Consider the following 27,442-nt stretch of genomic DNA (forward strand, 5'->3'; position numbering starts at 1 on the left):
ATTCAGCAGCTCTGACAGCATCTGTGGAGAGAAAACAGAGTTTACCAATTCGGTTCCAGCGACTCTTCTTCAGAACATTACTCTCCAGCAATTTCTGTTTTGTTTCAGATTTCCAGTGTCCATAGTTGGTTTGGTTCATTCATTCATCTCCATGTGCCACCACTCAGATGGCTGGGTGACGTCACAGTCCCCTCTGGGAGTTGTAGTTCCACCTCCTAAACGGGTGAGGACGCTGTCGGCGCGGGGTGTTTCGGGAGTTGTAGTCTTTGTCCGCGACCTCTTCCCATTGTTTCACGGGGTCGGCGTCACTGGGAACCTCATCTCCCGGCGTGCGCCGCGGTCGAAGGCCCAGGCCGGGGCGGTTGGAGTTCGGCTTTCAGCCCTGATGTCTGTTTGAGGCGGGGTGGCTGCGTCCAAGCTGGATGCTGTTCTCTCTGGGGCCATGGAAGGGAAGTCGAAAGTGGCCCCGAGCGTGGATTTCGACCACAGTTGCTCGGACAGTGTCGAGTATTTGACGCTGAATTTCGGACCTTTCGAGACGGTGCACCGCTGGAGGAGGCTGCCGCCCTGCGATGAGTTTGTTGGGGCCAGGTAAACAAAACCACTGCCTGGGGGGGGAAGGGGCTTCGACCCACTCGATCACTAATTCTTCCACTTATCTATCCCCTTCGTATACCGCTTTCCAGAGGCACCCTCTCACCTTAAGCTCTTCTGGTCCCTCACAAACAATGAAAAATTCCCTCCTCTCTCCCATGAGCACCTTCAAATCATTCATCTCATTTAAAGACCTTCCTGCTCAAAACGATTTATCAATAACCTCACAGAAACCCCCTTTTTTTGGCTCACATGAGACTTGTTTGTCATTATCTGAGCACTTATTGCCCATCTCTAATTCCCCTGGCGAAGGTGGTGAGCTGCTTTCTTTCACCACTGCAGTAACTGGCACCTACCCATTATTATGGAAAATTGCCCAACTATGCAAAAAGCATGACAACTCCAACCACAGCAATTACAGCCTGGCCAGTGATGGAAGGGAGTTGCAACAACTTTCTCATTGACATTCAGTTTGGGTTCTGCCAGAGCTGTTCAACTCCCAATAGACAAAAGAGCTGAACTACTGAGAAGAGATTTGGAGATGCTCGTGTTGGGTGTACAAAGTTAAAAATCACACAACAATAGGTTATAGTTCAATAGGTTTAATTGGAAGCACTAGCTTTCAGAATGCTGTCCCTCTTCAGGTGGTTGTGGAGTACACGATTGTTAAGACACAGAATACTTTTGCTTACAATCATGTACTCCACAACCACCTGATGAAGGAGCAGCGCTTCGAAAGCTAGTGCTTCCAAATAAACCTGTTAGACTATAACCTGGTGTGTGATTTTTAACTTTGTACAGAGAAGAGATGAGAGTGACTGCCATTGATATCAAGGCCTTGTTTGATTGTGGCAGCAAAGAATGATGGCAAAACTAGAGTTGAAAGGAATTAGGGGAAAGATGTCTACTGGTTGGAGTCATACTTTGTGCAAAGTAGGATGGTTGGAGGCCAGTAATCTCAGCTCCAGGAAATCAGTGCAGGAATTCCATAGGATTGTTTCCTTGGTCAGATTGTTTCATCGATGACCATCCCTCCATCATAAGGTCAGAAGTGGGGATGTGCAGTCATCAGCGAGCACCATTCAGCACCATTCATGACTTCTCAGATATTTTCATTGAATTCAAATGTCACCATCTGCCGTGAGATATAAACAGTCATGTCCCAGAGATTGGAATTCTAGACTGCCAGTCAAATGACATTATCACTATGCTACTACTGAACATGTCCATGTTCAAGTGCAATATCCAAATTTGAGTTAACAACTGGCAAAAGCATTCATACTATATAAATGCCAGGCATTGAGCATCTCCAACAAGAGACAGTCTAACCATTGCCCCTTTAGTGACATTACTATCAATGTCCTGGGAATTATCATTGACCAGAAACTGAACTGGAGTAACCATTTAAGTACTGTGGCAAAAAGAGCAGGTCAGAGCTAAGGAATCTTGCAGTGAGTAACTTACCTTCTGACTCCTCCCCAAAGCACATGTCTGGAATGTGATGGAATACGCCGTGCTTGCCTGGATGAGTATTGTTCCATCAACACTCAAGAAACTTGACACCAATCAGGATAAAGCAGCTCACTTGATTGGCACCACATACACAATATTCATTCCTTATACTGCCTAAGCTCAGTGCGCCAACCATATGGTGCAAAAATCAGCCAAGACTGCTTGGTTGGCACCTTACAACCTCACAATCACTACCATCTCAAAGGACAAGGCAGCAGATACATGGGAATACCATCACCTGCAAGTTCCCTTCTCTCCCCTTCCTCACCATCCTGACTTGGAAATGTATCACCATTCCTTCATTGTCACTTGCTTAAAATCTTGGAATTTCCTCCTTAAAGGGTGCAGAAACAGAAAATGGAATTCAGTGCATCAAGAAGGCAGTTCACCACCATAATTTCAAGCATGATCGACTCTTCTCACTTAATTCTCCAGGGCCAGATGTAATGCCACCATGAGAAAAGCTATTTTGAAGATTCATGTTCTTACCCCTCAGTCTCTGCATTTGCTGTACGCAAGAAGGCATTTTTATGTTAATGTGTATGTTGCACAATTAAGTTAAAGGGGCAATGAATTTAAATAAATCACCTTTTCTGTCAAGGAAGAATTACAAGGGTATTTTAATGGTCTCAGCATAGGTGTCTGCATGAGTCTCATTCTGCTAATCTGACAAAGTTGCATTTATATATACTCCCTGTTTTCAGCCAGCCAAGTAATTTTTTTTATCTGCATTGATATGTCACCCCTACATCATGTCACCCCTTTATTTTTCTACAATACCTTATCAAAAGCCTCCTGGGAAATCCAAATATAGAACATCTCCTTTGACAACAGCACTTGTTACTCCTTCAAAGAAAGCTAATTAATTGTAAGGTATGATTTCCCTTTCACAAATCCATGCTGACATCTCTCAATTACCCTGCGTTTTTCAAGGTGCCCAGCGATGATGTCTTTCAGTGATCTAACACCTTCCCCACAACAGATGTGAAGCTAACTGGCTTAAAGTGTATAGTTTTCTGTCTCCCTTCATGAATAGAAGGGTTGTATTTGCTACTTTCCAGTGTGATGAAATCTTTTCTGATCTTGGGATTTTTGGAAAATTAGCTCCAACCCACCAGATATGTCACCAGACATCTCTTGTGAGACCTTGGTATGAAATCCATCTGGACTTTGATTTGTCAGCCTGCAGGTTTATCGGTTTGCTTAGTACCAGTTCCCTTGTTACTGTAATTCTACCCAGATCCCCTGTCCCTTCCATTTTACAGACATTCCAGCTATTCCTGGAATTCTTTATACCTCCACAGTGAAGACCGAAGCATTTCAGTTGCAATTTCCTTATTACCCACTCTAAACTCCTCATTCCACTCTCTGGAGGACTTATCCTCACTTTAGTTACTCTTTTCTTTGTAGGTACTTGGAGCCGAGGTCAGTCATCTCAGCCTTTAGGATATCTGTGCAGGAGATCCTCAGGGTATTGTCCTAGGCCTAAACTAAAACTTCTTGCCTCTACATGGTCCATATCTCTCTGTTCCCTAACTATTCATATATCCGTCAAGATGCCTCATAAACGTTGCTATCATATCTGTCTCCACAATTTCTGGCAGTGCATTTCAGGCACTTGCCACTCTCTCTAAAAAGACTTGCCTCACCCAACACCTTTAAACTTACCCCCAGCTATGTTAAACCTATGTCCCCTAGTAATTGACATTTTTACCTTGGGAAAAATCTTCAACTATCCATTATATCTATGCCTCTACAATTTTGTAAGTTACGACTAGATCACCCTTTGTTCAAGTGAAAACAAACCAAATTTGTCCTGGTAAACTGTTCCTGCACCCTTGCCAAAGCCTCCACATCCTTCTAGTAATGTGGCAACCAGAACTGTACATAATGTTCCAAATGTAGCATAACTAAAGGTCTGTACAACTGCAACATGACTTGCCAATTTTTATACCCCATACCCCAAACAATGAAGGTGGGAAAGCTATATCCCTTCTTGACGACCTTATCTACTTGTGTTGCCACTTTCAGGGAACTGTGGACCTGTATGCTTTGTATGTTGACGCTACTAAGGGTTCGAACATTTGCTGTATACTGTCCTCCTACACTAGATCTTCGAAAATGCTTCATCTTGCATTTCTCTGGATTAAACTCCATTTGTCATTTCTCCTCCCAAGTTTCCAGTCTGTCCATATCCTGCTGTATCCTCTGGCAATCCACCTGACTATCCACAGCTCCCTGATCTTTATGTCATCTGCAAACTTACTCATCAGCTGCCTGCATTCTCCTCCATAACAGCAAATTTTGTTTTAACTGGCACATTGAATAAAATGGCACAAATTACATCCCACAAATACTGGAAATTTATTATATTTTGTGATCGCCCTGATGTCCACATAGTTGAAGGTCTGAGTGAGAAGGCTGTCTGCCGGTATGTTTTATTTAAGGCAAAGTTGCATTATTATTGAAGTGATTTATGCTGTAAAAGTATAACAGTGATGTGTATATCCCCAGTATTACATTTCTATTACTTAGTTTGTTTTTGCATCGATTGTGTGCACCTCTTGATCAACCAGAATATTTGATCAAACTGGTCGCAAAGGTGCTAGTTAATAAAAAGTTTACTGTATTATAAATAGCAGGGGTCTCGGCACTGATTCTAGCAGGGCACCACTGGTCACAGATCTCCAGTCAAAAAAGTACTCTTCCACTGCTTCTCTCTGTTTCCTATGGCTAAGCCAATTCTGCATAAATCTTACCAGCTCACTACAGATACCATGTGACTTCACCTTTTGTATAAGCCTGCCATGAGGGACCTTGTCAAAGCCCGCAAATGGTGGGTCCTTCCTTTCAAATTTTTACTAATGGTAAGAATACATTTACACTGAGTATTCTGAAATATCCCCTTAAATGTATTTGTCTGCATCCCTATTGATCTGTTTTCAGAGTGAAGAGGCATCATATTGGACTAGAAATGTTAATTCTGTTTCTCTCTCCACAGATGCTGCCAGATTTGTTGAATTTCTGCAGCACGTTGTTTTTATTGCACTGGCATTTTATATGTTATGTTATAAGTGCATTCAGCCTTTAGATTTTGTTTGCTGTGGTATCTGTTATTGATTGTTGGTGCATTCTTAGGCTTTTTTTCTGGCTGTCTCATCCTGCCATTTTCTGACCCTCATTTCCCATTTAATGTTTTGCTCTCTCACTTTGTCTCTGCTCTTTGGTAAATCACATGTTTCTACATTTGATCCCTCATCCTCATTGTTTAATTAAAGCACACTGCTTTTCTAGGTTTTGCAAGAACACTGGTCCCAGCACTGTTCAGGTGTTGAATGTCCCGAGGGTACAGCTACCACTTCTGTCACTGCTGGTGCCAGACCCTCGTGAACCAGAACCCACTTCTCTCACTGAAGTTCTTTTGCATGTACAGTGTTCATCTGTTTATGTACACTGTGCCAATTTGTGTGTGCTCAGGTAATAATCCAGACATTATAACCCTTGTAGTTTGACTCTATAACTTAATGCCCTAGTTCTTCATACTTTCTATACAGAACCTTGTTTCTGGTTCTCTCTCTTTACTTGAGCCATGACAATTGGATAATCCCCTTCTCACTAAAAGGCTCCTCTCTAGCCTTGAACAGATGCCTCAAACTGTAGTTCTGGGCAGGGGACAGCTGTCAGAACTCCTGCATTTTGCTGCCGAGAATGCTGTCAGTCCCCTTCACTGTACTGTTCCCTATCGGCACAATACCCCTTGTTGATCCTCTGTCCCATCGGAATGTCATGTTGTAACACAATGCCATGGTCACTTTACACATTCTCCCTTCAACCCCTGCTCTCACTCCAAGCAAACTGACAGAGCTTCAAACCTATTGGATAATTACAAAGGCTGAGACTCCTGAACTCGTGCGCGCCTGTCCTGTGAGTCATCTTCCTCACTTGCAGTCATATCCTCAATGGTCCCTGACCACTGGCCAAATCAGAAAACCCTATCCTAAGTTGTGTGACTGCTTCCTGGTGCAAAGGGTCTAGGTAGCTTCTTCCCCATATCTGATTTGTTAATGTCTACTGTTTAGCTTTCATCTTGTAAACTCTAAGCCAGTTGCAGATGTGTTTGCCCTGAATCTCAGTGGTATCTAGGGATTCTTGAAGTCTTGACACATCACCTGTACTGCCAGCGTTAATGAGTTTTAATTAATTGTTTAGTTATGTTATTCACTAATGATGTTCTTGTTTTCTGTTTGTCTTCAGACGAAGCAAGCATACTGTTGTAGCCTATAAGGATGCAATCTATGTGTTTGGAGGGGACAATGGGTATGTGCTGAACTCATCCTATTACGGAAAATGAGATTTTTAAAATGCACCATGTAAATATCAGAACAGTTTTACGAACAAAAACAGTCACTGTAAAGTGTTTAATGTCCATCCAATGGAATGTGTTGTGATTATAGACCTAGTGAGCAGGGTATCATTTGGTACAGTGACATGCATTCTACTTGTTATTGTGCTTTTACAGAGCTGAGCAAGGAAGGTTGAGACTCTTGCAACTGTTTTTAAAATAGATGATTGAGTATTAATTATTGTGGTTAAAGCATGTTATTGCAGTATTTTATTAGAATAAAAATCATGAAACTTGAGTAAATTTGTGCTAAGTTCCATGATTTTATTGAATTATGTTATGAATGTTAACTGCCAGGTTATCAGACATTTGCAGACCAGTTATTGTATAGGCTGCATGGAGAATAAAACTTACTTTCACTTACACGCGGTAGTTGTATAGCAAGGTCATTAAGTGTTTTTTTGTACTGTCTGAAAGAGATTGTATAGTTTTGATTTCTCCTATGGGTTTGTACATATTCAGTATTGTCGAAATTGGTGTATCCTAAACTTAGTGCATTTATAGCAGATTTCACCCCATCAGTTAGGCTTGCCTTCAAACCCAGTACTAAATTAGCTTTTAGAAATGTTTAGTGCTGAAGACTGTTTCATTGGCACAAATAAGGCATATGTTAGTGTGCTTAGCTACTGAATAAAATCAAATAATCCCATTCTGTCGAGATTAAATGTAACAATTTGACTTTTCCATAACTGTAACAAGAAAACATGAACATGAGTGGCCTACTCGTGCATACACCCAAAGTATAATGGAATATTGCAAGGTGCAAAGGACTTCAGAATACGATGGACTTGTATCATTTTGAAATACTTTGTGATCAGCGTTGGAAATCAAGTAATTGTCAATAAAAGCCAACTTGGTAATTGAATAGTTTGGTAAAGAGCTGAAAATGTGTTGCTGGAAAAGCGCAGCAGGTCAGGCAGCATCCAAGGAACAGGAAATTCGACGTTTCGGGCATAAGCCCTTCTTCAAGAATGAGGAAAGTGTGTCCAGCAGGCTAAGATAAAAGGTAGGGAGGAGGGACTTGGGGGAGGGGCGATGGAGATGTGATAGGTGGAAGGAGGTCAAGGTGAGGGTGATAGGCCGGAGTGGGGTGGGGGCGGAGAGGTCAGGAAGAAGATTGCAGGTTAGGAAGGCAGTGCTGAGTTCGAGGGATTCGACTGAGACAAGGTGGGGGGAGGGGAAATGAGGAAACTGGAGAAACCTGAGTTCATCCCTTGTGGTTGGAGGGTTCCCAGGCAGAAGATGAGGCGCTCTTCCTCCAACCGTTGTGTTGTTATGGTCTGGCAATGGAGGGGTCCAAGGATCTGCATGTCCTTGGTGGAGTGGGAGGGGGAGTTCAAGTGTTGAGCCATGGGGTGGTTGGTCCAGGTGTCCCAGAGGTGTTCTCTGAAACGTTCCGCAAGTAGGCGGCCTGTCTCCCCAATATAGAGGAGGCCACATCGGGTGCAGCGGATGCAATAGATGATGTGTGTGGAGGTGCAGGTGAATTTGTGGCGGATATGGAAGGATCCCTTGGGGCCTTGGAGAGAAGTAAGGGAGGAGGTGTGGGCGCAGTTTTGCATTTCTTGTGGTTGCAGGGGAAGGTGCCGGGAGTGGAGGTTGGTTGATGGGGGGTGTGGACCTGACGAGGGAGTCACGGAGGGAGTGGTCTTCAGAATGCTGATAGGGGAGGGGAGGGAAGTATATCCCTGGTGGTGGGGTCTGTTTGGAGGTGGCGGAAATGACGGCGGATGATACGCTGTATACGAAGGTTGGTGGGGTGGTAGGTGAGAACCAGTGGGGTTCTGTCCTGATGGCGGTTGGAGGGGCGGGGCTCAAGGGCGGAGGAGCGGGAAGTGGAGGAGATGCAGTGGAGGGCATTGCCGATCACGTCTGGGGGGGAATCTGCGCTCCTTGAAGAAGGAGGCCATCTGGGCTGTACGGTATTGGACCTGGTCCTCCTGGGAGCAGATGCGGCAGAGACGAAGGAATTGGGAATAGGGGATGGCGTTTTTACAGGGGGCAGGGTGGGAGGAGGTGTAGTCCAGATAGCTGTGGGAGTCAGTCGGTTTCTAGTAGATGTCTGTGTTGATTCGGCCGCCCGAGATAGAAATGGAAAGATCTGGGAAGGGGAGGGAGGAGTCTGAGACGGTCCAGGTGAATTTGAGACCTCACTTTCTCCTAGTTTGGTAAAGATGCTACTTATCACTTGTGGACTGCTAAGCAGATCCTGGCACAGTTCAATATTGAGTTTTGTACGGACTTGAAACAAATATGCGTGAAAGACATTGCTTAAGTTGAGATTTGGAGTGAGGACAAACCTGGGGAAAGCAAATTGGACTACCATGTTAAATGACCTTTCAATCTTCTTTTCTTTCTCCACAGGAAGAATATGTTAAATGACCTGTTAAGATTTGACGTGAAGGATTGTTCTTGGTGCAGGTTTGTACAGCAATGTTATCCATTTATAGACCACCTTGGTAGAGTAAATGTGTATTAGAATGGAGTTTCATATCTTAAACAAGATACCTAGGGACTCCATTATCGTAGTGTCTATGAGTGGAGAAAGTTAAGGATGCATATATTGCAGTAAGGATGTCTCATATATCCGATGATTCAGGATTGACAATCAGCACAAATTTCTAGATGTTGAATTGATCTCTGCCTGCTACTGCCCCCTCTGCTCAAGTTTTAAAGATTCACTATCTCCTCAAGCTCTTTCTTGATTTCTAGAGGATGTTAATAAAATTTGATGTATTGAAATAAAATCTTTACCAACGCAAAAGTGATTTCTGGTTGAGGGTATTTTTTGCAAATTAAGACCTGTGTTCAGAAATGCACTTAAGGAAGATAGCATTCCTTCATTGTTGGTGTGATGTAACAAAGGTTCACCTGAAATAAAAACAGAAAGTGCTGGAGAAACACAGCAGGTCTGGTGGAACTCCAGAGTTTTGAAGAAGAGTCATACTGGACTCTGAGATGCTGCTCGTCCTTCTGAATTCTCCAGCCTTTTCTGTTCCACGTTCAGATTTTGAGCATCTGCAGTATTTTACTTTAAAGTTTGGGAGAAGATTTGTAACTCGGGTGCTCGTTGTTGTGGTTCTGTTCGCCGAGCTGGGAGTTTTTGTTGCAAACGTTTCGTCCCCTTTCTAGGTGACATCCTCAGTGCTTGGGAGCCTCTTGTGAAGCACTTCTGTGCTGATTCCTCCGGCATTTATACTGGTTTGAATCTGCCACTTCCGGTTGTCAGTTGCTGTCCGCTGCAGTGGCTGGTATATAGGGTCTAGGTCGATGTGTCAGTTGATAGCATTTGTGGATGAGTGCCATGCCTCTAGGAATTCCCTGGCTGTTCTCTATTTGGTCTGCCCTGTAATAGTGGTGTTGTCCCAATCGAATTCGTGTTGTTTGTCATCTGAGTGTATGGCTACTAGGGATAGCTGGTCGTGTCGTTTCGTGGCTAGTTGTTGTTCATGGATGCGGGTTGTTAGCTGTCTTCCTGTTTGTCCTATGTAGTGTTTTGTGCAGTCCTTGCGTGGGATTTTGTACACTACGTTGGTTTTGCTCATGCTGGGTATCGGGTCCTTTGTCCTGGTGAGTTGTTGTCTCAGGGTGGCTGTTGATTTGTGTGCTGTTATGAGTCCTAGTGGTTGCAGCAGTCTGGCTGTCAGTTCAGAAATGCTCCTGATGTATGGGAGTGTGGCCAGTCCTTTGGGTTGTGGCATGTCCTTATTCCGTTGTCTTTCCCTGAGGCATCTGTTAATGAAATTGCGCGGGTATCCGTTCTTGGTGAATACCTTGTATAGGTGCTCTTCTTCCTCTTTTTGTAGTTCAGGTGTGCTGCAGTATGTTGTGGCCCTTTTGAATAATGTCCTGATGTAACTTCGTTTGTGTGTGTTGGGGTGGTTGCATTCATAGTTCAGGACTTGGTCTGTGTGTGTGGCTTTTCTGTATACTTTCGTGGTGAATTCTCCGTTCGGTGTTCTTTGTACCATCACGTCCAGGAATGGGAGCTGGTTGTCCTTTTCTTCCTCTCTCGTGAATCGGATTCCTGTGAGTGTGGCGTTTATGATCCGGTGTGTTCTCTATTTCTGTGTTTTTAATGATTACAAAGGTGTCGTCCACATATCTGATCCATAGTTTGGGTTGTAGTTGCATTAAAACTGTTTTTTTAACCTTTGCATTACTGCTTCTGCTATGAGTCCGGAGATCGGTGAGCCCATGGGTGTTCCGTTAATTTGTTCATATATCTGGTTGTTGAATGTGAAGTGTGTTGTGAGTCATAGATCCAGTAGTTTAAGTGTGCCGTCTTTGTTAATAGGTTCAGCGTCTTGTTGTCTGTTGGGTATTGCTTCTCTGGCTAGGGTTTTGTCAATAGAAGTGAACAGTGCTGTTACATCAAATGAGACCATGGTTTCTTCCTTGTCTATGTGTATATTTCTGATGATGTCCAGGAATTCTTGTGTTGACTGTATAGACTGGATCTGCTGATCCGGTGTTTCAGTTTCTGTTGTAGCTCTTTAGCCAGTTTGGGTGATGGTGTTCCTGGTAGTGATACTATGGGTCTGAGTGGGATGTCTGGTTTGTGTACTTTAGGTAGTCCATAGAATCTGGGGGTGTTGTTGCTTTCCGGTTTCATTCTTTGTAGGTCAGTCCTGGTTATCTGTCCCTTTTTTTTGTAGATTTCTCGGTGTGTTGTTTATCCTATTGGTGAGCTGTGGAGTGGGGTCAAACTCCCTCTTTTGGTAGGTGTTGGTGTCTGCAAGTAGTTCTTCAGCTTTTTGAATGTAGTCTGTTTTATCTAGTATCAGTCATTCTGCCTTTGTCTGCTGGTAGTATGATTATGGTCTCATCATTTCTTAGTGTTGGGACAACACCACTATTATAGGGCAGACCAAACAGAGAACAGCCAAGGAATCCCTAGAGGCATGGCACTCATCCACAAATACTATCAACAGACACATCGACCTAGACCCTTTATACCGGCCACTGCAGCGGACAGCAACTGACAACCGGAAGCGACAGATTCAAACCAGTATAAATGCCGGAGGAATCAGCACAGAAGCGCTTCACAGGAGGCTCCCAAGTATTTTACTTTAATTTGATAATTCACCAGACCTGTTCCCAGATGGGCGGGATTGTTCTGTAATGCGAGATTGGGCAAACTGGGTTAGCAGTGTGGAGGCTAAGCATTTGCATATGCTGAAGGTATATTGAGTGATAGATTTCCGATTTCCAGTGGAATGCAGGATTATGTGGAAGGGTGGTGAAAAGGTTTTTGATCAGCTTTGAATGGCAAGGTGGGATTGATGGCTAAATGACCTATTCTTGTTCCTGTGGGGGGAAATGTCATACTGTCAGTGAGGTCTGGTCAACCTTAAACTGTGCAAATGGACACTTTGATAATAACCCATTAACTACAGGTAATTTGAACACCAGCTTTTGGTGTTTGACTGAATTTAAGGTTTTGTTGAAAGTGTTCAGTGCTTGACAACTTATTCGTAATTTTCAACTGTTGTTCCACTGTCTGAAGGCCCACTGAAGATGTTACCTAGTATGGTGACGAAACGTCTGAAAATGAACCTTCCAGTTCAGCGAGTCATTTCAATGTGTGTAATTCAAAAGCTTACTTACTCTACAGCCAACTTTATTCTTGCTGATTTTGGTTTTAAGAAGAGCATTTCGTAAAATGGATGGTAAATGTTGACTTATTTCTGACTTTCTTCATCAGGGCTTTCACAACAGGATCCCCACCTGCACCTAGATACCATCACTCAGCTGTGGTGTACGGAAGCAGCATGTTTGTGTTTGGTAAGTCATGTTAGTGGAGATTCTATGGGTAGGGTTCTGGGGATTTGTGAAATTTTGCTTTTGCGCAACTTTCAACATGAAGTTTGGATTATGAAGATTAAATATGGCATGTCACTGTTCTAAAACTAGAAAATGTAATTGCATTAATCTGAGGCCTGTTGCTTCACCTTTCCCTCTTCCTTCCTTCTTCATACCTTCTCCAGCTTTAGAAAATGGAAGTGTTCATCGACCAGTGGAAAATAATTGTGGCACATCTGTATTATAGTTATTAAAATACTAACTTTCCTAGTCCCTGATCTGTCCTTGCCCACAGACTACTGGATCGTTATGTATATTTTCCTGCTTGTGACAATGCCTCCAAATAAGACCTTTACATTTTGATCCTGATTTAAATCTTCTGCACGGTTGTACAATCAATAGGATTCTAGGAATATGTTGTTGCAGACCACAGCCTGATATTTTTTCGATGTTACAACGTCTGGATTAATAATGGATCTTCAATAAAGACAGCAGTGAATTGAAAGCAGTGGTTACCTTGTAGAACAGTTACATTAACAGGAGGTGGCTCTACACTTAATTTTAACAGAAGAATCGAAAGCTGCTGTGCTTTGCTTTATACAAAAACAATTATCAGTGGGACAGTGAAGGGCAATCTGAATCTTGCCTTCACTAAACCAGCTTCCTGAAGTGGTGATTTCTGATCAATTTTTTTGTGCATTTCAGTAAATGTTGCAGCCTTAGTGTGAGGCAGTGAGCTGATTTATTAGTATTGAATGCAGAATTACTCAACAGGGACACTTGCTGTACTGAAATTTGCATCAAATCAGTATCAAATGTTGCAGCACCCAAGAATGACACCTTCTGCCAAGAAAGTATCTTAAATTATGTTTCTTTCGTTTTGATACAGTTAGATTAACTCATTGTAAAGGAGACAAGGATTTGTATAGTTAAAGAGCTTCTGTTATAAAGTGCTTTTTAGGATGCATTTGTCAAGTACTTTGAAATTGAAATGTGGAGAAGTGCTGTAAGGGTAAATATTGACTTAGAGAGTTCACTTGCTTTTCTTCAAATAGTGTTTTGGCTATTGAGCTTCAATTTAATCTTTCATTTAAAAGAAACACTTCTGACAATGCTGTACTCTCTACTACACTGAAGTAGTAACTAACGTGTTCAAAGTTTTGGTGTTGGTCTGGACACTGAAGCAAGAGCGCTATTACTAAGCCAACAATATTTATATTCTGCACCCATTTCAAAAAGTACTGCAGTCAAAAAGAGGAAGAAATATTCTGCTGTAGGTAGAAATGCCCTGCAATTCAACAGTGATTTTGAGTTACCGCTTCCTGTATAGGTGGCTACACTGGAGACATTTATTCCAACTCCAACCTGCAGAACAAGAATGATCTGTTTGAGTACAAGTTTGCCACAGGCCAGTGGACAGAATGGAAAGTTGAGGGCAGGTAATCTTTGCTGATCATTTTGATGAAGAATATTTAGCATCAAAGTATGAGTTATGGGGTTGGGTGATGTAATATAATCAAGCTCTGTCCTATGCTGTAATAATGAAGTTTTAAGTAAATCTCAAGTAATCTTAATTGATCAAATCTGTCATCTGAAAATGTGCAGATGTGATTAACGATTTTACCTCTCCAATAACTTAATGATGTCATATAACTTTAACCAAATTTAATGTGTAATTTTCAAAAATAACAAGTGTAATGTATGGATCATTTAAAGTTGTTTTATTAAGCCTTTCCATTTCTTAATTACAACTGTAACTGGACCCACTGTAACCCACTGATATGGACTCATTACTGGATAAATGTATATTTCATTCTTGTTGGTTCATGCTTCCTGTCCTTTACTAATTTACTATCTGGAAATTCTTCAGCTGCAAAATGTATTTTTTAATATAGGTTGCCAGTTGCAAGGTCAGCACATGGAGCCACGGTTTATAGCGATAAACTCTGGATATTTGCAGGCTATGATGGTAATGCCAGGTAATGTAAGATCAGTTTCTTAAAGTGCTGTCTTGTTTGTTTGGTGATCTTGTTACTGTATGCACTGAAACCAGACTTTATTTAACTGTCAAATTGCCTTCAGTTTCCAGACTGGTTAGTAAAAGCTGGTAAAATATATCAAATACATCCGCCAGGAGTTTACTTGGGGTTGGTATTCAAATACACAAGGCCTGGACAATATCAGCAGTGAGCTAATAAGTGGAAAGTAACAAGTGCTGGGGTAATGACCATTTGCGCCAAGTGAGAATTTAACCATCTCTCCTGGGAATCATGATTGACCAGAAATTTAACGTGGCCAACTAAATCAATACTGTACCTACAAGAGCAGTTCAGACATTGGGAATTCTGCTGCAGGTATCTTGCTTCCTGACTCCCAAGGCCTGTTCACCACCTAAGAAATAGGAAAAGTAGAATCCATTTTTTTTTGGGTGGTAGAGATTGCAAGTTTTGAGAACACTGTCGAAGAAACCTTGGTGAGTTGTTGATGTGCATCTTGTAGATGATACGCTGTTGCTACTGTGCCCCAGCAGTAGAAAGATTATATTTGAAGTTAGCAGTTTGTCTTGGATGTGCTGACCTTCTCCAGTTCTGATGGAGCTGTACCAATAATCGCCACTTGTCTTGATGTGTAAAGAGAAAGCAGCATATTTCACTGATGTTCAATCTGCCAACTTAAAATGTAATCTTTCCACTGTTGGTACACAGTAGCAACAATGCTTGCCATCTACAAAATGCACAGTAGCAACTCTCCAAAGTTTCTTGGACAGCAGCCTCAAAACCTGCAATTTCTACCACCCAAAAGAAAAAAGGGACATCTTCTATTCTTTCTTAGGCAGTCCCTCAGGGTTGAGGGTAACTTGCTTCTACTTCAGTTTGATGAGTTCTGAGGTAGCTGATAAGTCCAACGTGCAGGTCAGGTAGTGGCGAAGAACTGTTTGAAGAAAATATGAAAGGTGATGGATGAGAGGATGCCTTTTTGTAAAACGTGTATATAAATTGTGAATTATATTTTTACAAAGTCACCCCAAGCACTTGATTGCAGCACAGTGACAAACAGGTACAGAAAATCATTTCAGGTGTATTTTTCACTATGAGACGGAGTATAAGAGATGCGCAACTGTGTAGTTATTCAATCAAGTGGCTCTGGAATTCATTCTCTAGAAGAGTGATATAAGTGGAGCCAATGGCATGATCTCATCTATTCCTTGATTTTACAGTTTCTCTTCTATAACTTTTGTACTAAATAGAATGTAGAATCTGCAAACATGTTGATCTTTGCAGCTTCAGGAGCCACACCTTTATGAAATATAATGGTCTGAATGCAGTGATTCCTTTCATTCATCCCTAGTTTTGAGAATCTAAAGCACAGAATTTCTGGTGAAGTAGGTGGTGGTAAAGCAGGGCTAGTACATAATTAATGCAGTAACTGTTGGCTAGCTAGTCTTTTTTTAAAAAGAAAAAGATGTTGTCCTGAGTAGATTAATGACTTGATTTTTTTGGGGAATATTTTGATACATTGGTGAGCATAAAGGAATTAAATGTCAGTGTCCTTGCTTCTTGGTTTTGCCTTTATCCACCGCATACATGACTGCCCCCTTATATTGCCAGGGAAGATTGTGGGAGGTCTGGGATGTTTGTCAGACTTTTTTATGTTCAAGGTTTGAAAAGTCCTCAAAACCTTTAGTGCTGTTTGTATGCAAACATAAAAGCAATCGAGGATTTTTTTTAAAAAATAGTCCCTCTAGTAAGCAGCCTGCTTGGTATCTAACTTTTTTGAATACCCTGAATCATTTCATTTTCCTCTCCTGTATCTCGAAGATTATTCCAAACTTTCATTTGCCCGAGTAAAGGAGTTCTTAATAATATTTAAGTTTTGCATTCTTTCATTGATTTCTACTCTAGCTTTCTTGACTTTCTTTTAAAATAGTATTCTGACTGATGTTCCCCCTGCCTCCATAACCACCTTTTCAGTTCTCTATTTTTTTCTGGACTCATTTTCCTTGCGTTCTGAATCAGTCTCCTTAATGTCTGTGCTTTTGTTATCCAAAACTAAGTACGCATAGTATAATTTGATCATATAGTTTGGAAGTTTAGCGTAACCTCTATAAACTACATCTGCACAAACTAATGCAATGTATGTCAATTAAAATAGATCTTTTGGTTTATGTAATCACCAGAAAATTTGATGATTACAGAAAACAAAATGACTGCAAATTCTAAAAAAAAGTAAAAACAAAGGTGGTTGGAATCATTGAGTAGGTAGCTGTGAAGAGAGGTGGATCAGGTCAATAGAGTCATGGAGATGTACAGCACAGAAATAGACTCAGTTCAACTCGTCCATACCAACAAGATATCCTCAATGTTTGGATTATTGATTATTTATCACTTGTTAACCATACCACCTCCTCTCTACAAATGCTGCCTAACCTGCTGAATGTTTCTTTGTTTTTATATAGATGATATTACAGTTGCATTCATTAAGTACATAATTTTTGCGAGCAACAATATTCCAGGTATTGAATGCAGGATTTGAGTCCAGGATGATGTGGGGACAGACAGCAAAGTGGAGCTGAGACCACAATCAAATCAGCCACAACATTCCTGACTATTGAAGCAGACTGAAAGAACTGAATGGTCTCTTACTCCTCCGAAATCCCATGTTTTTATGATTGAGTCATACAGCACGGAAACAGACCCTTCAGTTCAACTCGCCCATGCAGTCCAGATATCCCAATCTGACCTCATCCATTTACCATAACTCATTAGTAGACTTTATTCTTGTTTGATCCAACACATTTATGTTTGTCTCTTTACTGCCTCTTAACAATTTTTAATCTGTATGTGGTATATTTCACCATTAATTTGTGACTTATTTTTTCCTATGTACCATGTTCAATATATTCTTCTTCCCACTTAATTGCCTCCTTCGTTTTGGGGATTTCATTTACTTGGCTATGACTCAGTTACATTTATTCAACACTTTTGGTACTTCCACAAACTTGTAGCTGTACTACCCAGTTTGTTTCCTGCAGTTCATGCTTATTAAAATGGAAAACAAATTTAATATGTTGTAATCCTGAATTTTTACTCAAATTAACAGTTGACACAATGATGTTTGAAGCTTATTTTGGATTAGCAAGGTATGTTATCAGCACTGTCAAAAATGAAATTTACTTTTGTTTTTATTCTCTCAGGCTGAATGACATGTGGACCATTGGCCTGCAGGACAGAGAGATGGCATGCTGGGATGAGGTAAAAAGTTTCAAGTATAGCACTAGACTGGAAATAAAATCACATGGTTTGAGAAGAAAAGACAAAGTACAATGAACCCTGTCGAATATATATTTTTCCTGTTTAATTTTGAAATAAATTCCTTTCCTTTTATAAATGGAAATGAACTAGTATTTTTGTTTGGAAGTGTAGGGATCTGATGTACACATAATGTTTTACCATAAGAGCAGACTGAGGCAAAGGTTGCTTTTATCACTTGCTTTTATAGGACATATCACAAGCAAAATTCTTTAATTATACATTTTATGGTGTTTTTCTCCCCTTCTCCTTCCCTTCTGTATGGAAAAGGGGATGTTTGTTGGCAACTCGGTCTCATGGAAACTAGCTGCTATTGTGTAACTGAGCCATGAGACCTTTTTTCCATGCTTTTACTGAAAGTGTGGATGATCTGTTTGATGCCAAGGGATATCTTGTGGAATCTGAGCTACTCAGCTGAATTAAGGACAAGTTGTCTTTCTCTTGTTGTGTCCTACAAACCTTTATTCTCAGTGCAATAAATACTGCTTGATTCAAATTTCTCACTCTTGGAGATTTCTCCCAGGGACATCTAATGGCTCATCACGACAGCTCCTTTCCATCTAAATGGCTGTATTAAATGATTAGTGTGGTGCCTATATAGATGCTGTTTATTTGCCAGTTTCGACTTTGTTAGGTGATCAGTTGGTTATAAAGAATTGGATTCCACCTAGTTATACTGAGTAAATGCAGTGGTGTGTGTATGTGTTGGCAGGGCCACCTGCTGTACATTAGAATTAATGGAGAACTGAGAATGCTTTGTAAACAACGGGGTAATCAACTCTTTAGTTCCTGGAAACTTGCGAAGGAGACTGTTGTTATTAAATGATATTCTTGACCCAGTGACCAACTTAAGCTTCGGCCCTTTTATCGAATTAGGAAGTTTTCAACTTTCAGGAGGTATAGCTAACTTCAGTCACCCTTCAATGTTATGGAGTGGGCAGGAGGTGGCAACACTTTGCTGGTGTTGCCCACATCCCATGCAAGAATCAAGAAAACTCATGCCACTGAGCAAATAAAAGACATCAGGTTACTCACATGAAGATTATAAAGGAGGCAGTAGTGTTTCGAGTTATAATTAGAGTTTTATAAAGAGGAAAATGGAAAGATGATCTGATCAGAGTCAGTAGTTTATAGTGCTGGCAGAATTTGGGAGTACAAAACAGTGCAGTAAGCTGTAATCTCAAAATATCAACATTGCCTCTTTGCTTTTTAGATCGAGCAGAGTGGAGAGATCCCTCCTTCATGCTGTAACTTTCCTGTGGCTGTCTGCAAGGACAAGATGTTTGTTTTCTCAGGACAGAGTGGAGCAAAGATCACCAATAATCTTTTTCAGTTTGAATTCAAGGAAAAAGTGTACGTGCTTAATATTTATTCTTTCTAATCATTCTCATCCTTAATAAATGAGTGAAATTGTTACGATGTTGCCAGAGGTTTTGAGGAAAGGAAACTGGGGTCAGGAAAGATGTGATTTAGGGATTTAGGAGGAACTCTCTTGTTTTCTCTTTAAACCTTGATGTCGAGGTTCTCTGCCTTCCTCAGCATATTTAATGCTGGTCATTTGGGAATTGTGAAAATGAAATGTAAATATGTTTTTTATTGTATATAAGGAATTATTATATATTTTTAAAAGCTTTGTCACCTGACATGAATGTATGATTATAATTTGGCAATTCTTGATGGAGGGTCTTTGCCTTCTAATTGCTGAAATGATTCCTCTATCAGGCTGCACTCTGATAGAGTCATACAGGTATACAGCATCTATAATCATCAAAGACTATGCAGCAAGTCTGACTTCCTGTTCAAAGACTATATTTAAGCCTATCCTTCTCACTGTATGATTCTAAGCTTCCGAGGTGAGACCACACCGAGAGTATTATGTACCATTTTAGTTTCCTTTCCTTTTCCAAACTGATTCCTGGAATAGGAGGACTGATGCATGAAAAGAGACTGGATCAGTTAGGACAATATTCACAATAGTTTAGAAGAATAAGGGGAGATCTTGTAGAAAACTATAAAATTCGAACAGGACTATACAGGGGAACCTTGCTTATCCGAACGAGATGGGCGGCCATTATTTCATTTGTATAATCGATTATTCGGTTAGTTGATTAAATGCCCTTCCTCTGGGACTCGGTTTTTAAAAGTGTGCTCCCCATTCGGGAGGTAAGGCAGCAACACAGCATGTGGGACCCTGCATCCCAACACCATCTGACACCCCACCCCGGGTCTTCCTCACCCCCAATCCCATCCAACACCGCCCAACCCCCAACCACGTCCAACACCGCCCGCCCCCCAATCCCATCCAACACCGCCCAACCCCCAACCACGTCCAACACCGCCCGCCCCTGTCCACCCAACAGCATCCAACACCGCCTGCTCGCGCCCCCATCCAACACCGCCCATTCCCACCCGTCCAACACCGCCCGCCCCGCCTCCCAACCCTGTCCAACCCCACCCACCCCCGTGCCCCCCAACACCGCCCGCCCCCGTCCCCATCCCCCCCCAACCCCGTTCCCCCCCCAAGCCCGTCCAACACCGCCCGCCCCGGTTCCTCCCTAACCCCGTCCAGCACCGTCCACCCCCCCAACCCCGTTCAGCACTGCCCACCCCCTAACCCCGTTCAACACCGCCCAACCCCGTCCAACATTGCCTGCCCCCAACCCCGTTCAACACCGCCCAACCCCGTGCCCCCATCCCATCCAACATTGCCCATCTCCGTCCCCCCCAACCCTGTTCCCTCCCAAACCAATCCAACGCCACCCGCCCCCATTGCCCCCAGCCCGTCCAACACTGCCCTCCTAATCCCATCCAACACCGTCTGCACCGTCCCCCCAACCCCGTCCAACACCGCCTGGCCCCGCGCCCCCGAACACCCACCAACACCGCCTGCTCGCGCCCCCATCCAACACCGCCCGCGCCCCCCACCCCTCAACCCCCATCCAACACCGCCCGCACCTGCACGTCCAATACCGCTTGCCCCCGCCCCCGCTCCCCAACCCCGTCCAACACCGCCCGGCCCCGCGCCCCCGAACACCGTCCAACACCGCCTGCTCGCGCCTCCATCCAACGCCGTCCGCCCCCCCCACCCCTCAACCCCCATCCAACACCGCCCGCACCTGCACGTCCAATACCGCTTGCCCCCGCCCCCGCTTCCCAACCCCGTCCAACACCGCCCCTCCCCATCCCCCCAACCCCGTCTAACACCACCCTCCACGTCCCCTCCCCCACCCCATCCAACATTGCCCGTCCCCGTCCCCCCCCAGCCCGTCCAACACCGCCAGTCCCCGTTCCTCCCTAACCCCGTCCAGCACCGTCCACCCCCCCAACCCCGTCCAGCACCGTCCACCCCCCCCCAACCCCGTTCAGCACTGCCCGCCCCCTAACCCCATTCAACACCGCCCAACCCCGTCCCCCCAACCCCGTCCAGCATTGCCTGCCCCCACCCTCCTAACCCGGTCCAACATGGCCCACCCTGTCTCCCCAACCCCGTCCAACACCACCTGCCCCATCCCCCAAACTTCACCCAACCCGTTCCCACAACCCCAACCCCATCCAACACCACCCACCCCCATTCCCCCCAACCCCATCCAGCATTGCCCGCCCTCGTCCAACACTGCCTGCCCCCGTATCCCCAACCCTGTCCAACCCAGCATTGCCTGCCCCCTAACCCCGTTCAACACCGCCCAACCCCGTGCCACCATCCCATCCAACATTGCCCATCCCCGTCTCCCCCCCCCCCAACCCCGTTCCCTCCCAAGCCCATCCAACGCCACCCGCCCCCATTCCCCCGAGCCTGTCCAACACCGCCCTCCTAATCCCGTCCAGCACCATCCCCCCAACCCCGTCTAACACCGCCCGGCCCCGCGCCCCCGAACACCGTCCAACACCGCCTGCTTGCGCCCCCATCTAACACCGCCCAGCCCCGCACCCCCCAACCCCGTCCGACACCACCCCCCCTCATCCCCCCAACCCCATCCAACACCGCCTGCTCGCGCCCCCATCCAACACCGCCCGCCCCTGCACGTCCAACACCACTCGCCCCCGCCCCCGCTCCCCAACCCCGTCCAACACCCCTCCCCGTCCCCTCTAACACCGCCCCTCCCCATCCCCCCAACCCCGTCCCCGCCCCCACCCTGTCCATCATTGCCCGTCCCCGTCCCCCCCACCCCTTCCCCCCCCCCCCCAAAACCCATCCAATGCCATCCGCCCCCAGCCCGTCCAACACCGCCCTCTTAATCCCGTCCAACGCCGCCAACCCCTGCAATTCTAACCCCGTCCAACACCGCCCGCCCCCGCCCCCCCCCAACCTAGTCCAAATCCGCCCGCCCCCCCCAAACCCATCCAACACTGCCCGACCCCACCCTCCCAACACCGCCCCCAATCCTGTCCAACACCGCCCCCAATCCTGTCCAACACCGCCCGCCCCCGATCCCCCCAACCCAACCCTGTCCAACCGCCTGCTGGCGCCCCCATCCAACACCGCCTGCCCCACGCCCTAACCCGGTCCAACCCCGCCTGTCCCCACCCCCCTGTCCAACACTCCCCGTCCCCCCAACCCAGTCCAACACTCCCCGTCCCCATCCCCCCCCAACCCCGTCCACCCCGTTCCCCCCCCAACCTCGTCCAGCACCGCCCGCCCCCCTAACCCCTTCCAGCATCACCCGCCCCCCCAACCCTGTCCAGCACCACCCGCCGCCCTAACCCTGTCCAGCACCGCCCAACCCTGTCCCCCAACACTGCCCTCCAACCCCGTACAACACTGCCCGTCCCCAGCCCCCCAACCCTGTCCAACACCGCCCCGGGCCCCCAACCCTGTCCAACACAGCCCCTGCCCCCCCCCCCCCCCCCCCCAACCCTGTCTAACACTGCCCCCAGCACCTCCAACCCCGTCCAACACCGTTTGCTCCCGGCCCCCCCAACACCACCCTCTTTCTCCCCCAACCCTGTCCAATACCACCCTCTTTCTCCCCACCCCCCCCCCACCCCGTCCAACACCGCCCCCGGTCATTCAACCTGAAACAGTAACTCTGATTTCTCTACACAGATGCTGCCAGATCTGCTGAGCTTTTCGAGAAATTTCTGTTTTTGTTTCTGATTTACAACAGTTCTTTTGGTTTCTATGTTGATTGTTGCATAAGGCATAAGGGATGTATGATGCAAAGTAAATTTTATAAATGTGTAGATTCATCATAGAGTTGTACAGCACAGAAACAGACTCTTTGGTCCAACTCTCCGTACCAACAATTCTAAACTAATCTAATCCTTCCATTGAAATTTTGTTTTGCTGTTTTATGTTATTATAAGGGTTCAAAATATTATATTTGAACGTTGAACTTATTTGTCATTATTGTATAAGAGTATTGTGAAAGTACTCAAATAAAATTCACTTTGGAGAGTGTTGAATTTGTAGATATTTTTATATTAGTGTGTTCAGACACATTATGGCACATGTTTGGAGCAGGTGGAACTTGAACCTGGTGGGAATTGAACCCAGAACATTTGGGCTGGAGGAAAAAAAATGTACAACTGTGCCACAGGAACCTAATTTGAAATTGTATAATGGCTGATACAACTTTGTATAGCTTTAGATTGTTTTCATTCAAATTTTTATAATTTCATACAATTCATTATTTAACTTTGATTTGTGTTGTCATGCAGTTGGACAAGAATTCCCACTGAGCACTTACTCCGAGGTTCCCCTGCCCCACCTCAAAGAAGATATGGCCACACCATGGTTGCATTTGACCGACATCTCTATGTGTTTGGTGGCGCTGCAGATAACACATTGCCTAATGAGTTACATTGCTATGATGTAGATTCACAGACATGGGAGGTTATTCAGCCCAGCCCAGACAGTGAGGTGAGTAGAGAAGTGTATTCTTATTTAACATGCATGTAGATTTATATTTTCAGTTAGTTTCAAATGAAATAAGATTCAGGCAATGTTAATTGTCTAGTTGTCTGTTTGCAGCACAATCTTCTGCTGCTCCCATACCCCAAAAACTCCTTTTGGGGATGTCACTTTTTTTTTTGATGAGTCCTTCAAATATGAAAGCTTTGTGGTAACTCTTGGCCTGTCTTCAGCAAGGTCGATTTTGATTCAGTGATAATGATTAATGTAGTTAATTCATATTGCTTCATTATGTATTATTGAAAATGTTGATAAGCATTAAAGTCAGTGTGTCTTGCAATGGTTGATGGCCTGTTAAAATCTGTTTGATTGCACAGATATATCTAGCTAAAGGACATTAACATTTTGTAAATTAGAAGTGCAGCTCCTAAATTGAGATATCATTGATGGATATATTTATAAAGTTCCAAATGGTTGTCCAAATACCCCTCATAGTATCACTGTACATTGGTTGTCATGTAGTTTAAGACAACAGAGGGAATTTCATTTTGTATATTGTAGAATGTACATCTGCACAAAAAGTATCAAAGTAATTTTAATGTTGATTATTTTTATTTGTTAATAAATCCCTTCAATTGCTTCATTCTGTGAAAAGTCTGCTATCTTAGTAAAAAGATAATATATTAATTGTGACCCAAACAATTGTTCACGTCTGAACAAGAGCTAAAGTGCAGGTAGCAACCACCCTGTCATGTTAATTAAAGATCAAATTTACTTTAAAATGTAATTTTTCTCATATTCATGACTATGTTGTTTGATCAAACAGTTATCTGTTCGGCGGGGTATTCCTGAGTGTTCCTGAGGGGAGTTATTGGAAGGGAGTTAGCATTATGCAGACAGTGGAGCCTGCATTTATATTTTGAAGTAAAAAGAGAAAATATAGTAAATATACAAGTACTTTTTTTTGTTTCATTCGCTTGTGGGATATGGGCATTGCTGGCTGGCCAGCATTTATTGCCTGTCCTTAGTTGCCCTTTAGAAGTTGTGGTGAGTTGACATTTTAAACTGCTGCAGTCAGCATGCTATAGATAGACTCTCAATGTCCACAGAGGAAATTCCAGGATTTTGACCCAGCGACAGTGAAGGAATGGCCATATATTTCCAAGTCAAGATGGTGAGTGCCTTCAAGGGGAACTTGCAGGTGGTAGTATTCCTATGTATCTGCTCCCTTCCCCTTCTAGATGGAAGCGGTCATGTGTCGGGAGGTGCTGACTAAGGATCTTTGGTGAATTTCTGTAGTGCAACTTGCAGATAGTACTCACTGCTGCTACTAAGTATTGACAGTAGAAGGAATGGATGCTTGTAGTTGTGATGCTAGTCAAGTGAACTACTTCGCCCTGGCTGGTGTCAAGTTTCAGAATTGGAGCTGCATCTATCCATGCAAGTGGAGAGTACTCCATCACACTTCTCTAAGGCTTTGGGGAGTCAAGAGGTGACTTACTTGTCGAGTATTCCTAGCTTCTGATCTGCTCTGGTAGCAACTGTATTTATGTGGTTAGTCCAGTCAAGTTTGTAGCTAGTGATAATGCCTAGATGTTGATAGTGGGGGATTCAGTGATGGCAACAACATTGAATGTCAGGGGATGGTGGTTAGATTATCTCTTTTTGGAGCTCTTCATTGCCTGGCATATGTGTGATGGGAGTGTTACTTGCCACTTGTCAGCTCAAGTCTGGATATTGTCCAGAGTTTGTTACATTTAAATGTGTACTGCTTCAGTATCTGAGGAGTCACAAATGTTGCTGAACATGGTGCAATCATTGGTGAACATCCCTAGTTCTGACCTTTATAATGGAGGAAACGCCATTGATGAAGCTGCTGAAGATGGTTGGACCTAGGACAGTGCCCTGAGGAACTCCTGTAGAAGTGTCCTGGAGCTGAAATGACTGACCTCCAACAACCACAACCATCTGCCTATGTGCCAGGTGTGATTCCAACAGCAAAGAGTTTGCCCGATTCCCATTGATTTCCTGTTTTGCTCAGGCTTCTTAATGCCGCACTCAGGCAAATGCAGTCTTGATGTGAAGGCCTAGCACTCTTGCCTCACCTCTGGAATTCACCTCTTTTGTCCATGTTTGAATCAAGGCTGTAATAAAGTCAAAAGCTGAATAGCTCTGTTGGAACCCAAACTGGGCATCACTGAGCAGGTTATTGCTGAGCAGGTGTTGCTTCATAGAATCATAGAATCCCTACAGTGTAGGGACAGTTCATTAGGCCCAACAAGTCTACATCAATTCTCCAAAGAGTAAACCACCCAGACCCATTCTCCTACCCTATTCCTCTACATTTACCTCTAACTAATGTACCTAACCTACACATCCCTGAATGCAATGGGCAATTTAGCATGATCAAACCACGCTGCGTGCGCATCTTTGGACTGTGGGAGGAACCCAGAGCGCCCAGAAGAAACCTACACGGACACTGGGAGAATGTGCAAACTCCACACAGATGGTAGCCCGAGACTGGAATCGAACCCGGTTACCTGGTGCTGAGGGGCAGCAGTGCTAACCACTGAGACACTGTGCCGCACATTGATAGCACTGTTGATGCCACCTTCCATCACTTTACTGAGGGTTGACTAATGGGGTGGTAATTGTCCAGAATGGATTTGTCCTGCTTTTTCTATATAGGATATATCTGGGCAATTTTTGCATTGTCACGTAGAAGTCAGTGTTGTTACTGTACTGGAAGAGCTTAGCCAGGGGCATGGTAGGTTCTGGAGCACAAGTCTTTAGAGCGATTGTTGGAATGTTGTCAGACCCCATAATCTTTGCCGTATCAAGTACCTCCAACCATTTTTTGATAGCATGTGATGTGAATCAAATTGCTTGAAGATTGGTATCTCTAATGTTGGGGACTATTGGAGGAGTCCAAGATGGATCACTTGGCACTTCTGGCTGAAGATTGCTGTAAATGTTTCGGCCTTATCTTTTGCGCTGATGTTGGGCTCTTCCATCTTTGAGGATATTTGTGGAACAGCGTCCTCCTGAAAGTTGACACCCATGAAAAGAAGGAAACCGATTATGGCCTCAAATGCATCACAACCTGACTTTCACTTTGTGGATGATGTTGCATCTCTATTTAAACTCAACTTATGAGCTAGCTCAAAGTCCTGAAATATGTCCAGCATCTTTCCCATCCCATTTCACAGCACAGGACGTGATGATCTAATTGTCCAAATAGCAAAACTCAATGTCACTTAGTGTTCCAATCAGCAGAATGTTTAGTCTAGTAAAGTAGAAACTCTTTGCTATAAAGTCATGCCTGAGCACTTGTGTAAGGTTAGAGAGATATGCTGTAAGGTTAGAGAGATAAGCATTGTAGTTGAAAATGAATACTTCACCATTTACAAGTCCTTTTGGCCCAAACAGCCTGTAATAGTATTTATGGTCAACACATTATCTCCTATTCAATCGACCTATTTGATTTAACATGATCCTGTGCATTATGTCACTTTATATGTGTTCCATTATGATTTTGTAACATCATCTTTATTTTATTGTCTTCAACATTTAGGGAAGCAACTTGTACACAGAGGCAACTTATGATCCTGATTTTATGGTAAGTTGCTTGTTCTGGCAGTGTTGCAATTCATGCCTCTGTAAAATGCTGAATTTGTGGAGCTGACTTACAGTTTTTAAGGAAATTAAAGGTTTGACTTTTCACAATGTATTCCATGTTTCCCATGGGTTAAGGAAGCTTCTTTACTCGCTCATTAGTTGCAAGTATTGTTTTTCTTCACCCGGTATTTCCTCTGGAGGAGAAAGAACAACTATTATCTGTACACACAACTTTAAAACCATTGTTATGTGTTGCCACCCTCATTAGCCATACACCTTCTCTTGAAAATGAAGAGACAGCAGTCTTGGAAATTTGTTTGTTTTGGCATAAGTCTCAGGCATAATGTGTAG

General features: G+C 43.9%; 1 protein-coding gene across 3 annotated transcripts in view; it reads left to right on the forward strand.

Moving 5' to 3' along the window:
* Window positions 1–351: 351 nt before the first annotated feature.
* The window catches only part of lztr1 (leucine zipper like post translational regulator 1), a 61,958-nt gene continuing 34,867 nt past the window's right edge, over window positions 352–27,442 (forward strand). For all 3 annotated transcript variants that reach the window (XM_060843763.1, XM_060843764.1, XM_060843765.1), the window contains exons 1-10: window positions 352–591; window positions 6,361–6,423; window positions 8,873–8,929; window positions 12,216–12,295; window positions 13,644–13,752; window positions 14,209–14,292; window positions 17,508–17,565; window positions 18,836–18,975; window positions 23,281–23,482; window positions 27,048–27,092. In XM_060843763.1, the coding sequence (XP_060699746.1) occupies window positions 443–591; window positions 6,361–6,423; window positions 8,873–8,929; window positions 12,216–12,295; window positions 13,644–13,752; window positions 14,209–14,292; window positions 17,508–17,565; window positions 18,836–18,975; window positions 23,281–23,482; window positions 27,048–27,092 (987 nt within the window). In that variant the 5' untranslated portion in view covers window positions 352–442. The remainder of the gene's footprint in view (window positions 592–6,360; window positions 6,424–8,872; window positions 8,930–12,215; window positions 12,296–13,643; window positions 13,753–14,208; window positions 14,293–17,507; window positions 17,566–18,835; window positions 18,976–23,280; window positions 23,483–27,047; window positions 27,093–27,442) is intronic.

Source organism: Hemiscyllium ocellatum, chromosome 24 (assembly GCF_020745735.1).
Source record: "Hemiscyllium ocellatum isolate sHemOce1 chromosome 24, sHemOce1.pat.X.cur, whole genome shotgun sequence".
Taxonomy (NCBI): Eukaryota; Metazoa; Chordata; class Chondrichthyes; order Orectolobiformes; family Hemiscylliidae; genus Hemiscyllium; species Hemiscyllium ocellatum.